Genomic DNA, 15,600 nt, shown 5'->3' on the forward strand with positions numbered 1-15,600 from the left:
TTCCTTTCCCATGTCTGTTCTTCACAATTTTTCAATATTAGCTATGAGAGAAGACATTAATGTCAGCAGAACCTGCCTGTGGTCCCATGCCCACCAGGCCACACAGAGGTGCCAGTAAGGAGCAAGTACACCTGCCAGTGGGAAGACCGGGGCGGGGGGGAGGGGCGGGAGAAGGGAAAGGGGGAAGCTCGTGTCAGACAGAGGTTGAGTTCTGGTTACTTTTCACTTTTGCCATTGGTTGACTGCTGGAGATACAACATCATCATTCTCTTTAATGCTATACTTTTATTTCAAAGAAAAAAAAAGAAACAGAACAAAACAACCTGTGCATGGGGGGAGGGAATTATTTTACAATTTTGGAAAAGGGAGAAGAGCAACTGTATCCAGAAACAAACGACTGGGAGTAGTGACCACAGCTGCAGTGGACCAGAGCTGCACAGACAGCGTGGTCAGGGCGGGCTGCAGGGGGGCTTCCTGTTGGTGTAACGTCAGTCTTTCACTGACATAAATTACACATAAATCCCGCAACCGGGACACAGATATGAACGTGTTAGGAAAAACAATACATTGGTATGAACAGTATTTTCCAGAGTGTGTGTTTCATATAGAGACTTTATTATATGAAATGAAGTCAAAATAAGAAGCACTTATTTTTAAGGGTTGACTTAACCTGGGTGCATTTTAATGAAACATGAACTCCAAGGCTTTTTAACCGCAGGCTTTAGGAGGTTCTTTTAAGCAGAGGACAACCAGAGCTCTGAATACACCTGCCACGTCTGAAGAGAGCAAACTCACGGGGGAGATGAATGACAGGCTTCCTTTGGTCTGGGGACACATTTCAACAAAATGAACAGGGGTGGGTTACGTCAATACAGTCATACTTGCAGCTGCAGTTTTAACCGAATGTAGAATAAAATGTGTAGGCGGCTACATGCTGGGTTGCTGAGCAGACAGGTCTCAAGCCACAAACACACTGTGCTTACATGTCCACCAGTGGGGCACCGTCCTTTGAGAACGGAAGTGAGAAAACATTCGTGTGTGGGGGCGTGGGGTGGTGATACAGAAAAGAAAACTCAGATTCTCCTCGGTACAATGGAAGGGACAGAGGGGAAAACCTTTATCAACAGAACCAAACTGAGCAGATCTGGGGGGCAGGGCCCTGCCTCCATTTGCAGCTCTGCTGCTGGCCCCTGGCTGCAGGCTCTCATCCCTCCACTGGGGCTTCCTGGGACCGCGTGCTTTTAAGCAGCAGTGTGAACCCTGGACCAGAGTGTGTTCGGTGCTCCTTTGAGCTACACTGTCATTGTTGAGCAGGGACCACTGTGTCCACATGTGCTGCTCTTTCCACGCATGACCTGTGCCTCAGGCTTCTTGGAGTTCGTGACTCTCTCTTTGGCTCTGAATGACCGTGGCTGCCGGGGAGCCCTCTTGGGTGTAAATGACCATGCTGGTCAACTGTTCCGTCCCACTGGGGACCATGGCCCCTGCTTGCAGGATTTCCTGCGAGTCGGCTGTCTCTATCACGGTGTGGGAGTACATGGCCGTCTCATCCTGCACCCCGGGGGGCAGTTCGGTCACAATATAATGGGTTGCGCCCTCAGGAAAGTTGCCACCGGACTCGCGGACCATGGCCTGGACCAGCTCCTCGGTGACAATGATCTGTGAGATCTCCCCGTCCTGCTCCGCGTGCTGTCCCAGGGCCCCCGCCTCCTGCATGACGATCTGCGAGCCCTCCCGCGCCAGCATGTGGACCGCACCCTCCTCGTTCACGATGACCTGGGTGACGCCCTCTTTCAGCAGCTGCCCGGCCGCGGCCGAGTCACACACGGCGAACTGGAGGACGCCCTGGACCATCTTCTTGAAGGTCACCTGGGCGCGCTCCTGCGAGGCGACCACAGCAGAGGGCTGCACCACCTGGGTCAGGACCTCCATGGGCTCCAGGGTGGCGGGACTCCCCGCCACGTCCGGGAACACATGGACCTCGGTGGCCTCAGAGGGGGGCTCCTCCTGCCCGGGCAGCTGGACCAGCACATCTCTGTGGCCGGCCCTGCCCTTGTCCTCAGGCCCAGCCCTGCCTTCTGCCCCTCCCAGCTCACTGACCGCACACAGCAGGGCGTCCAGGGCAGAGGCCGGGTCAGGCTGGGGGATGGCGCCCTCGCTGAGGTCTAGGATCTCCTGCTTGGTCACCTGCTGTATCACTGCGCCACCCGGGCTGAGAGGCTCGGCCACGTGACCTTCCACGGAGGCCCCCACCACCACCACCTGGGTGGCTTCCTCTGCCATCTGCTCCTGCAGTGCTGGCCCCTGCGCCCCGCTGCCCACGTGCGCTCCGCCGGGGCTCGCGGCGATGACCTGCCCGTCTTCCGTGATGTGCACCACGCGGGCCACCTGGCCGGCCAGGGCCAACGTCTGCAGCGTGGCCGCGGCCGTCTCCTCCACAGAGGCATCCAGGGCGAACTCCCCGTCGTAGCCCTGGATGATGATGACCTGCTGCACCTGCTCGGGCGCCGCCGCGGCCCGCCGGCTGCTGCGCAGGGGCCTGTCTTTGACCGGGGACTCCTCCGCCAGCGCAGCCGCAGTGAAGGGGCTGTCCGTCTCCACGAACGTGGCGCCTTGGCCCTTCAAGCGGCATTCGTAGGACTTGGAAACTATGCCTGTGGGAGACAGGACCAGTTAGAGGCGGTGAATGAGTTCATTCTTAAAGGTAAGACAATTCTCCCGCAGATGCTTTCGAACCTCCACAGAAACATCACTGTGAACCCTGCTCAGGAGCAGCGTCCTCCCTGGGCCACGAGCTCAGAGGCAGCCACCTAGGGGCCTGGCAGGCACTCCTGGTTCAAGAGCGAATACAGCGGTGAAGGCCTCCCCTTTCCACATCCTGCTGACTGCCCTGTACAACGCTCAGCCCCATGTCTGCGTCCCAGTGCCTGGGAGGGAGTCATTTCTAAGGTGACTGTCAGCCACTGGAGGAGAGTGAAGATCAGTACAGTCAGCAGCAGTATCTTTGGACACAGAGGAAATCCTTCTTTAATGTCCAAATATTAGACAGGGTATATCTTTGTGTACTCAGCCAAAAGAATGAAAGCCCTGCATCAGCTTCTAAAAATATGCCATCAATAAACAGCTCCGGGAGGACAACACAGCAAGTGTTACTGAGCATTCACCACGCTTCAGGCACAAACTTCAGTGAAAAGCCCCTTGCTTGTCCGGCCACAGGGGCCCGGCAGGATGGGGCTGCAGCCGTGGACTGACTGCCCTCTGCTATCGGACAGAAAGCTCCAGAAGCAGAGCTGGGACAATGGGCAGAGAACAGAGGGCCAACGCCAGGCTTGGCAGGATATCAGGCCTCAGGCAGAGGCCCAGGTGAGCGCACACTTGCCTTCCCAGTGTCACCCACGATGCAGGCTGATGTTTACTAACTGGAACTATGAATGAAAATCATAATCTTTATTTTCATTAAAAAAGAGACTGACTCTTCAAAGAGTGTTCCTATTTTCTTCTTTAAACCTCAAAATATCTATTGGTTTCCTTAATATCACCTCCTTCCTTCCTTCCTATCTACATAAGAATGATCTATAAGTGATCCTCATTATTTCCATATTTCAGTAGCAACTACGTTGTAGAAATATTCCACTTTACTCCTTTTAAAGTGTTTTTTTAAAATCCTCACCCCAGGTCATCTCCACCTCCACTGATCTTTAGAGGGAGTGTGGAAGGGGGGCGAGGAGAGAGAGAGAGACATCTATGTAGGAGAGAAACATTGACTGGTTGCTCCCTCGACTTGTTGTTCCCCCATGCTCCCCAGCTGGATCTGGGGTCAAATTCTCAACCGAGGTGACAAAATGTCCATGAGTTTAGCAAAATGGCTACCTAGAAACTTTCATGCACTGCTGCTGGGAATGCAGCCACCGTGGAAAACAGTAAGGAGCTTCCTAAAAAAATTAAAAATGGAGCTGCAGGCCAGCAATTCCACTTCTGGGACTATATCTGAAGAAACTGGAAACACCAATTTGAAAGAATATATACACTCCTGTTCATTGCAGCATTATTTACAATAGTCAAGATCTGGAAACAGCCCAAGTACCCATCAGTAGACGAGAGGATAAAAAAAGCTGTGGTACATTTACACAAGGAATACTATCTGGCCATTAATAAAAGAACAAAACCAGGGATGACTGTGGAGAGTATTATGCTAAGTGAAATAAGTCAGTCAGAGAAAGACAAGTACCTTATGGTTTCACTCATATATTCAATATAAAGAGCAAAATACACAAAACAAAAGCAGACTCATAGACATAAGATTGGAATGGTGACTGCCAGAAGGTGGTGGTGGGGTGGGAGACTGGGTGAAAAAGGTGATGGATTGAGAGGTACAGATTGGTAGCTGAAATACAGCATAGGAAATACAATCAGTAATATTGTAATATCTATGTATGGTGGCAGGTAGGAACTATTGTAGAAATATCAGGGGAAACACTGTACAGTATACAATTATCTAACCGCTATGTGGCACACGTGATACAGATACAAAAGAATACTGAGTGTCAACTGTAATTGGACAAAATAAAAAACAAATAGCTCCAGAAGCTGGAGTGAGCCTCTGATTTCTCGTTTACTTGCCTAGCAGAGTGAAGACAACGAGGACCACTAAGGAGTCCCCAGCCAGCTCCCCCAGAGCTCCTCAGTCTGTCCTGAGGTTAGATGAGCATCAGGAGAGCTTTGTGGGAATCAGCCCCATGCTTACGTGGACCTGCCTGTTGCTCCCTGCTGTGGGGATCCCCTACCCCACCCTCCTGCTTGTCAGAAAAAATACAAGGCCTTAGGCAGATTCTGTTCAGAAGAATCATGAGACCAGGTTAAAGCACTGGGATCCTACAGGGAAAGGGCTGCTCACTGTAATCCTCTCAACTTTGACCCTCCCTGCCTCTTTCTCCTTGGAGGCCAGAGGCCAGGTTGGGTGGGTGGGGCACTGCTGACCTTGGTCTGTGTGCTGTCCACTGGACCCCCAGCTCTTGGCCTGCTGGGCTTGTCGTTGGCTCTGGGAAGCCTGCAGCTCCTCTCCCAGGATGAGACATGCTACTTACCTTCATAACACCCTGGACTTGGTCCTGCTGTTCCTGCCCATTCTGTCCTCCTTACACCCTAAACTTAATTTAATTTCAAGGTCAGTTTCAATAATCTAATTTAGAGTATGAAAAAAAAATATGGACACAAAAGTAAACAGCCTTCAAATAAACCCCTCCCCAATTATTTCAATAGTTACAGGAGAGAGCATACTGCCTTTTCATTAGACAACAGGAGAAACTACTGTGGTTGGGACAGACGAGTATCTTGCTCTTAGCTGCCTCTGAAGGAATGCTCGCACCCAGTGCACACGGGGTCCGAGTGGTCTCCCCGCAGTCTGCACTGGACAGAGACCTTCCAGAGCAGAGTTACGCAGGGCCCTTCATAGCACTAGTGATTGTGCCATCCTGAACTACTTATTGGATTTATTTGAATGAGAAGTGGGTGAGGCCCCGCTAGACCACTATGGTAAACCACATGGGTAAATACTGCTGTCAGGTAGTATGCTGAGGCTCACAATGCCAACATCTTAACCTCGCCTGTGAGCCTCGCTGTCCCAGCACAGTTCATAAACGGGAGTGCAGGTCCATCTTTTGATTCAGCAATTTAATAACTTCGCGTGTGCTGTCAGTACTGCTTTGAAAAATAGCACCTATAAAATGTAACAGCCTCAATCAGATTGAAAAAGATCCAGCCACTGAAGATTCGTCCATTCTGACCGTAATGAATTAATGTTGAGCCACGTGGAAGTTCAAGTGTCATTTAAACTAATGCGAATCTCTGCTGTGACTTTAAATTCTAACTGGATGGTGCCCGAGAATTCACTGGGCACATCGCTTCAATTTCTGAGATCTTTCTAGTAAATAGGAACTGGAAAGCTCATCAGTGCTAACAGCTAGTGGGCGTGGCGTTTGGAAAACAGGAATGTCATCCAGGTTTGTCCTTATCTGCTCAGTCACCATGATAGCTCCAAACCCACACCCATTTTAATGGATCTCAGATGCCCAAAATAATATCTGTTACACTTTACATTTTTCAAAGACAGTGTTCGATTTCAGGATAATAATAGCAGCTAATAGCTGGCGTGTCTGAAGCAGTCCTTTAGGGACCCATTTCCAACAAGACAGTACGTGGCTTTGTGGAGAAGGCGCAAATGAAGCTAAAATGCAGCCTAGAGCCTGTTTATAAAATTCCAGCACGCTGCTCAGCTGCTTTCCCGAGAGTGGAGGTACTGCCTCCCTTCTCGTACTAAGAGCACTGAACACTTACAGCCCCAGGAAGTGGGACGGGCTCCGGGAGGGTTGAGAACCTGCTTTGGGAAGTGATTTCTGATCAGGCTCCCCTCTCCCGAAGCTCATCCTTCAGCTCAGCGCCTTCCTGCCTGTCCTTGTTGAGGAGCCAGTCTCCGGGGCTGACAGCACACACCCCGCCCTTCAGGTGCAGGGCTTAAGTGGCACACGCCTCCCCGAACCCTGCTCCCTTCTGCTGCCCACTGGGCCTCTGGGATGCTGCAGACAGGGCTCAGTCCCTGGCTGCTTCCTGGCTGTGTGTGTGCTATTCTCTCCTCGCTGTCATCACTTTTTCCCACAGAATAAATACCTTCTGCTTTTGTTAAGCTTACATTTAATTAAAATGTACAGAATTTGTGCAGTAAACTCGAATGAAACAAATAAAACAAGGGCCCCCTCTCTTGAAGGCATACGTTGTGAATGAAAAATGTCATTACAGACTAAAAAATTTTGCAGTAAACAGGGCCTACGGAGAGAAGTTTCCCCTGTAATGACATCCATAAAATACACAAATGGCACTTTTAGTACCATCCTGAATATGGCATTTTCTGTGCTCTACACACAATCTAAATGGTTTGATCATAGAGCATAATACTCCATTGGGTTTATAGAACAATCAATGTTCCATAAAATGATGTATTTATCCAATAGTAGGCTCAGCAGTTACTGGCGGGTGACATTGCAGGACATGGGCCGGCCTCCTCGGCGGCGCGCGGCTGTAAAACTTATCTAACACCCACTTCAACAACTTCATCTCATCTGCGTCAAGTAATTTGTTGAAGCCTCAGCTTGGTTTAAAAAAAACTTGTAATAAAAATTCATAGAATTTTCAGGAGAATGAAAGCCAATGACAATAGAAAGGTCACATTGTGTCTCCACTAAAGGGGTCAAAGGTGGCCAGCAGTTCTAAAACCGAAAGTAGATTTCATGCATCGCCTAGCAGATAAAGATGGCATTAAAAAGACTTGTGTGGGTGAAACGCCTCGCATGTTAGGGAAGCTGGGCAGTATCCTAGGTAAGCCGCTCTGTGGCTGTAGACTGCATTTATTTTAAATTTCTAAGCTTCTCCTTAACAGCATTCTCGTGTACACATAGCTAGGTGGCGTCTCAGACACTGTGTGTTTTAGACTGTATATTTTGGGAGGGTGTAAGCTTGAAAATGCTAGGTTGGCTCCTTGTCATAATGAAAAGCACCCTGGATGTAATACGATTAAAAATGTAATACACTGCGTATAAAAATTGGGGGCACACATGACTGTGGTTCTTGAGTCACATTTAATTTTTCTCAACTTCAATTTTAAGATGTAATTTTAGCAAGAGTGTTAAGAAAGCATACTTAATGTCTATTACAATGAAACAATATTAACAGATTATGTTAATAAATTAGAGCCATATATTAATGTCACAAAGCTTGTAAGTTTCTCAAGTGAATGCAGGAAAAATGATAAATAAAAATTCAATGAAATATAACCACCTGCAAAATTCAAAGCTGGAAGTAAATTATTCTTGCAGTAGCAGTTACTAATAGTTTAGCCAGTCAAATTGATAAGGAGAATTGCTCTATAGTGTATCCAGTTTTTGGACAATCATAATTGCCTGGTGTAGGTCAGGGCACCCCGAGGTAGGCTGCCACAGACTCGTGTGTGCACAGATGAGCGCCTTCTGTGCTAACCCTGCATAGGAGCGGGAGCCCACCCCACACAGAAGGCTCTACACACCCCGTCTGTGATCGTCTGTGATCGAGACTCTGGTTACAGAAACCTCTCAGTGCTACTGAAATGACAGTTTCACCAGCATTTTTCTTTTAAGAGAACAGGGAGTGTGTGGGAGGTGGCTGGCTGATCAATGTTTCTCTTTCACACCAATGTTTCTCTCTCTAAATTAAAAAACATCTTGGTAAATATCTACTTTATACCACTCCCCCTGTTCCCCCAAAGGTATATGTTAAAAGAGTTACAGTAAAAGTATGTCCTGCCTTCAATTTCATGAAGGCCATTGTTTTATAAGAAGAGATCATAAAAATTATTTTTCTGTGAAAAATTAACCAAAGTCCACATCATTTCTGAGAGACTATTTCAAATGTATAGGACATGCCGGGCAAGTTTTCCTAAAAACTTCTAGGAAGCCTGGGCATAAGTTTAGATAACAAGACTTTTAGTCTTTTTTCCTTAGTTAGCATTAGTACTGCAATTAGGGTTGGTGGTGTTTTAAGATAATCTTATAAGACCCCTGAAAGAAATTCTAAGGTATTTGGGAAAAAACAAAAAACAAAGCCCACAACTAAAATAATTCTTTTCTCAAGTGGGAAATGCATGATGAGCTAGGATTGATTTAACTTTACTGTGAAGAGTCTCTGTGAAGAGATATTTCCATGGGCACTGCTGAGTAATAAACAATAAAAGACAATAGTTTAACGTCAGAGTCACAAACCCTAAGAAACTGGCTTCTGCAGTGGATCCCGTTCCTGCAGGAAGCTCCCGCAGTGGTGGAGCCCTGCCTGCATGCACATCTCACTCAGAGTTAGGCGTGGTCTCCCAGGTGCAGGTGGCGGTTCTGGGAGGGACTCAGATCTTGTCATTGACCACTAGGAGCACGTGTCTCCGGTACTGGAGGGATGGAGAGGGAGGAGCTGTCAGGACCCATCACTGGGCCTTGGGCTCTGGGCACATCTGGCTGGGAAGGTCAGCCCCAGGCCACCGGGAGGGGATTGCCTTGGATGCTTCCCCTTCCTCCTCCTAAGAGCTCCACCCTTGAAGTGCATGGCCCTGGGGAGCCAGCCCTCACTCTGCCTCCCTGTGTAGCGTGTGAAATGAAACACATCTGCCACACTCCTGCCTTTGGGAACCCAGGGCCTCGGGAAGTCTTCCTTCAAAAATTCCTGGTACCCTGCAGCCTAGTCCACTGACAGTCAAGGCTGACTCTGCTGGACTTAATTCAAACAAGCACTGACATTCCTTTTTGTTATGGAATCCCAAAAAATCAGGAATCCTGATAACCTTTCCCTAAATGCCCTCTGAGAATCTTATAAAACTCCCAATACAGATAACACAATCTTAGGAGACAAGGCCTATGTTTCAAAAGTTGTACAGGTTACACACATTAAAGGAAAAACTATGCAAAAAAAAGGCCAACCAACCAGGTCCTAGGCACTCCTCTAAGGGGTGGACCAAACGTGTCTCATTTTGTGTTCCTGTCAACCCTGTAAAAAGATCACGTTCTTTTCTGTAGGCACGTTATGATTTCCTGTGTGTTACAGCATCTTCATATCTTTCCCGAAGAAACTAGAGGAAACAGACATTTGTCTTCATTGCAGACACTTTTGCATGAAGGTAAAAAGCAAACCGCTCCTTGGTAACAGCACAGAGGCACCATTAAAATCAAATTTACAGTAAACAGACCCGCAGCTGGGGCAAAATGCGCACCGTTAGTATTTTAATTATCAGCAAAGCTTTCAGAGCTCTAACATCTGCTCACAGCCGAGGGACACAGCTGCTGCCTCCACTGAAACAATGCGGATTCTCCACATACTCAAACGGGGCGGCTGTGCGGGCACATTCTAGTAGCTCTTCTCCCTTCCCGTTCAGCCAGCAGGAGGATGGGAACCAGGAAGGCCTGATCTCTTCCAAAGTCTGAGACCCAAAGACATAGGGCTCCTTGAGTCTGGGCAGTGAAACACCCCGAGATGGTGCCGAGGCCACTCGTCGCCTGGGTGCAGTCACCAGGTGCTGAGGACCTGAACCTTGTGCTCAGAGACTTCTGGGACAAGCAGGGTAAACTGAGGCCACTGAGAGCATGCCGACCGAGTCTGTGAACGTAAGAAAGAGCAGGGGTCACGGGCCTTCCTCAGACCTCAGGCTGACTCAGGGCAGCATTGGGCGTGTCCCTGATGTGCAGCTGGGCCTATACCCTCAGCCTTTGTGTACATGAAGACAGCACAAAGGAGGTGGCAGGGCCCTGGTCCAGGTGGAAATTAGAATGGATTTCCACATTAACCAGTGAATGTTACAACCTTTACTTTTAACATCTTTCTACATACCATATGTAAAAACTGCAGCAAAACTATATACCTGGGATAATAAAGTTTTAAAACTGGTTAAAAACACCAAACAGAAGACACATTATGAGGCTTGAATCATTGCGCTGAGATGAGCAGAATGAGCAAAAATGAACTTACAAATTATGAGGCTGGAATGGCAGCAATGGTCCCGGGGGCTGGTCAGACAGTGACTGTCAGCTTACCCTCCCCACGCCGGGCAGTTTTCTAATGGTAAGTCATGAAGATGCAGCACCTGGGGCGGGACACAGAGAGGACTGCAAGGGTGCCTGTGTGTCTAGAGTGATGCATGCCATGGTCAAGTCCTCGAGCAAAAGCCCATGGTGTGCACTGAAAACAGGTATGTGTTTAGCAAGGTGGCATTACAGTTGGGGGACAGGGCTGTGTCGGGAAACTTGGAACCCATCTCTCTAGTTATTCGTTCCCTAAGGAGTCGCCATGCTTTGGTAACTTGGCAGCCCCACTTGCCTCTCCACTGAGACACTGCTTAGAAACAATGGGTGCTGCTCAGCCCCCGAGCACATGACCACTGCACCAGGGTGTCACTCCACGAGGGTGTCACTGCACCAGGTGTCACTCCACAAGGGGAACACACAAGTGCCCAGGTGATGCACAATCTACCAGGACCTCCTGAAGATGTTTTGCAGGGACCAGTGATGTGCACATGGAATCAAGCTCAGAGTTCCTATGAGTGTGGGGACATGATACAAGTGACACAGTGTTCCTATGGACACACAACCAGTGACACACATGGAGTCACCTGCAACAAAGCTCAGGGAAGAATGTAGGGTGTGTGCTGGTGGCTCCTCTTGCCTGGGAATGTCCCAGGCCACACACACAAAGCTACAGGCCCAGAGCTAGCTTCTGGGCCGGAGGGCAGAGAAGGCAGGCTCCTAGCTGCTATGATGGGAGATGGGTCCTTCCCTCCTCACCTGTCCCTGTGATCAACAGGCGCCTCATCTTGATACTTGAGGGGATAGAGCCAGTCAGTAGTCAGTGCATGACTCCTAGACAATAGTGCCTCCCCTGATCCCCCTCCCTCCACCCATCCCTGCCACCTCCAATCCTCCCAGGTCAGTTCTGTAAATCTGGGACAGCAGGCTGGTTGAACTGCAAGTGAGAGAGGGTGTTCTCTATGCTCAGGGTTCACCAGGCCCTCCCATCAGAAGCCTCTGCAGGGCCCGCCTCTGGGCTAGACTAGTGCCTTGCAGCTGGAACAAAGTCTGCGACTGAAACTGAGCGACATGCGTTAATTTTTTAGTAGCTGTTCAAGTTTTTAAGGAGTAGGGCATTTAAGGAATTAAAACCTCCAAGGTTCAGAGTTTATAGGAGTTTACATCCGTATCAGCAATTCACTCCCCCTGGAGCCTCGACTCAGATCTCCCCATTGTGTGGCTCGGGTGTAATTCCCAAGTCTCACTGGGGCTTGTCACCATGGGAAGTAAGAGCACGGGTAGACAGCCCTGAGGAGGAGTCCGCAGAGGCAGAGGAAGGCAGGGACCTACCTCACTCAGTACCAGGCTTAGTAGGAGAAATACCTAGTGAGGTCAGCGGTGTGGCTACTAGCATAATGGCTGGTTCTCCACGGTGGTTTGTGCCAGATGCCGTAGGTGAGAGGCTGCCGAGTGGGAAGCTGAGCTATTTGACATCAAGAGACTTCCTCTAGCTCCACCTCGCTGATCCGTGCCCAGCCCTTCACACAATTCATTTGGCCCACACGTAGCTTGGACACACTGAAGGACAGAGGAAAGGCACATCGGGGAGGAAAACACCAAATCCTAAAGAGGTTTTTTAGCTCAAACATTCACAGGAAATGTGTACCTGGAGAGAAAGCCGCTCCCCCTAAATTCAACACTCTGAAAAGGAACTATAAAGGAAGGAGGCAGGTAGCACAGAGACTGCACAGCCATTCAGAGGGCTGAGCCAAAGACAGTCTGTTCTGCCTGTACCAGACCCTGACTTGGCTGGTGGGGTTGGGTCTGCACCGCGCTGACGACCATGGTGTGGCAGTGGACTGGCTCAGCTTTCTGTTGGATTATGATTTTAACTTTAAGAACCAGACTATCCTATATAATAGAGATGTAATATACAAATGGTTGTTACGCTTTGATGTGTAAGGACCAACCGCGTAACAACAGGATCAGCAGGAAGGTGGGGCAGTGAGCTATTGTACAAGCAGGTGGCGGAGAGCTACAGGAGGGGGCAGGGCAGCAAGCTATGAGGGGGGAGGGGGGAAAAGCAGGCAAAGAGCTACAGGAGGGTGGCAGTGAGCTACTGGTTACAAGCAGGTGGCGGAGAGCTATAGGAGGGGGCAGGGAAGCAAGCTATGAGGGTGGGCAGAGGGGGGGTGGAGATACTGGCACACGTATTCATGAGAGATGGAAGGTGAAGCAGTGGTGGTTAGAGTAGGCGGGGGGACCCTCAACTACTGGGCCCTGCTGGTCTTTGTGAGAAGGCACAGGGTTTGAAATCAGGGTTACATGTCTCTCAGGTTCCCCACCTGGGGGAGTATGTGACTCCCATGACAGTGCTGACTGTTGCAGGGACAGGCGAGCGACGTGCCTCCCACCACTGCTTACGCTATGGAGGCACCCCCTATTGACTGTGTCACTGTGGTCCCTGTGAACTTTCCCAGTGGGAGGGTGCAGTCAATGCCTGCCTGTGGGACATGAATGACAAACATTTTCTTAAGTATCTGACATACTTCCACCTCCACAACATAGCAGCTGACTGTCTTACCTAGATTTGGAAATTAATGGGCTGACTATAGCACTGCAGCTTGAATGGACTTACAGTTACCATATTTGGCCCCATGTGATTTCATGTAAGAATTACTTCGGTTCATCTGAATGGAAACTCAGAAACATTTAAACTGGCCGGTTCATCGCATACAAAAATACTGTGTGTTCGGATGGAAAATGCCCATGCAGGAAGATAATGAAAGCTGACATGGGTTTAATGAAATAACAGGGCGTACTTCTGAGGCTCACACGAGTGTCCACGGGCTCCTTCTGGCGAAAAGCGTGCTCCCCTGTCCCACCCTGTCCTACCCTGTCCTGCAGGATCTGCAGCCCAACACAAAGCCCTGTGGTCTGCTAGCATGAAACCTCAAGAAATTACTCAAGATTCTCGACACCCAAGTCCCCATGTTTGAAAAAGAGCAGAGTGCAGGGTGACAAGTATTATAGCCGAGAATAAAGTGTGGCACAGAGAGGCGCGATCAATGGAAGCCCAGACTCCGTATTCACGAAGCAGCCGTGTGAATAGCACTGCAGAGAACAAAAGACAGTGACGATAAAATTGGGGCTTTTGTTTCATAAGCTGGCACAGATGGGCCTGGCATGCTTCATGTTTCATTTTCATGAAAATTCAGCCACATTTCAGGGCAACATCTCCACTGTTTGCAGGCAAAGGGGCACACGCAGGAGGCCGACGACGTGCCAACTGTTTTGCTGAATGCCCCGACTTGAGCCAGAAAAAGGAATTAAACACGCTCTGGGGTGAGTGCTTAGAATCTCATGTAAACAACGTAAAGGGAATGGTTCAGTTATTAACAGGCATGTTAATTAAAACGAGTGGCTGTTAATTTCTACTTAGACATCAAGCTCTAATATAAAACTTTCTGTTGAGATGACCATAGCTAGATATCACACACTTGTAAGTGCATACACACACAGTACTTTTTCCTAATCAAGCTGGAAAAACTGTCACTCCTCATTCAGACACACACTGCTGCCCTCTAATCCTTCACTGAATGGCAATGTCCTAGAGGGAGGGTCTTTGCCACCATGGCATCTGCACCAACATGCTTACACGGAGTGCTGAGTGCAGTGGTGACCAAGGCAAGTACCCAGGGAATCTGGATGGACAAACACATCATCAGTCTTGGCCCCAAACAGTAGGTACATGGTGCCCTTTTAAATAGCACCACATGTAACAATCAATGATAGCTTTTTCCCCATAAACCAGTCAAATATCACACGGCTTTAGTCACATCTGGAATGCTTAAGTAATTTATTTACAATGCAATACAACTAATATATTTCACACCACCTATCTTAAACAAAACACTGAAAATCTCATTGTTACTAACAATTTTTCAATTCTTAGGCAAGGGCCATGTAAATGGTATTAGCACAGATCTGGTTCCCGATCAGGAGTATTACAGGTTGCTCCAAATACAGGCAGAATAAGAAATGATGAAATAATGCAGCAAACACTGAATGACGAAAACCTAACTCAGCCTACACACGTTAAGGTGACATGGTCCATGAACAGTATGGAACCTTCTGGTGGCTTTTTGAAGTCAAAGCTGGAACTATCAAGGCATCTAGCTCTAAGGGCCTGTTCTCCTTATGAAAACAACCTTTCGTGACACTGTACATAAGCAAGTTAACACTGCTTCTGCTAAAAGGGAAGACATTCTCCCCAACACCAGGACACAATTCTGAAAACAGACCTAATACTAACTGTGTAATTACGAAAACTTTCCCTCAAGCCCTCAAGTTACCAGGGCAAGGCCCACCGTCTTACTGCTGGGACGTCTGCAGTTGTGGACAAGCTCCTGCTGTCATGGCTGCACGTTTCTCAGACCTTTCACAGCAGCGTATAGCAGACGCCAGAGAGTAAAGGTGACCAACTTGCTCACAACTGCCAGCAGCTCCGAATGTCCCCATGTCAACTTAGCAATTAAAAACACTGTGACTGATGACAAAACTGGCTGGCTCCACAACAATACTTTCACATCCTGATATCTATCTATTATTTAGACAGTTGGAGGCTGGGTCTGACATCAGACGCAAGGCGCTGTACTTGGCCATTAAGTATTTTTTCCCAGTAGCTCGGGTAAGGCTGATTTCTGAGGGCAGTTTATTAAATGTGACCAGGATAGCATGTTTTAGCTGCCTTACAAGTGAACGCAGTGCCTGGCTGCTTTGAAAAAATGCTGCGAGTGCAAAAGAGAGCTCTGTACTCAGTGCCAGGAGCCACGGTTCACCAGAGAATCTGACTCAGCACTCAGGGCGGACCACAGACACCAGGGCAGGCCCAGAAACCACCCCTGAATGCGGGGTCGGGGCAGGAAGCAGACAAGAGGAAGCTGGCTTGGCCAAGCTGGATCTGGGAGTGGAAGTAAGATCTGAGAATCACATCCCAGTTCTGGGGAGCTGCCATGTAGAGCAGAGGCCGCATCTT

The 15,600-nt window shown here is 48.8% G+C and overlaps 1 protein-coding gene across 1 annotated transcript in view; it reads right to left on the minus strand.

The window, feature by feature from the left end:
* Positions 1-265: 265 nt before the first annotated feature.
* The window catches only part of ZNF407 (zinc finger protein 407), a 359,657-nt gene continuing 344,322 nt past the window's right edge, over positions 266-15,600 (minus strand). Inside the window, exon 9 of the mRNA XM_036419918.2 lies at positions 266-2,654. Within this exon, the coding sequence (XP_036275811.1) occupies positions 1,363-2,654 (1,292 nt within the window). The 3' untranslated portion in view covers positions 266-1,362. The remainder of the gene's footprint in view (positions 2,655-15,600) is intronic.

Source organism: Pipistrellus kuhlii, unplaced genomic scaffold (assembly GCF_014108245.1).
Source record: "Pipistrellus kuhlii isolate mPipKuh1 unplaced genomic scaffold, mPipKuh1.p scaffold_m20_p_6, whole genome shotgun sequence".
Lineage (NCBI taxonomy): Eukaryota > Metazoa > Chordata > Mammalia > Chiroptera > Vespertilionidae > Pipistrellus > Pipistrellus kuhlii.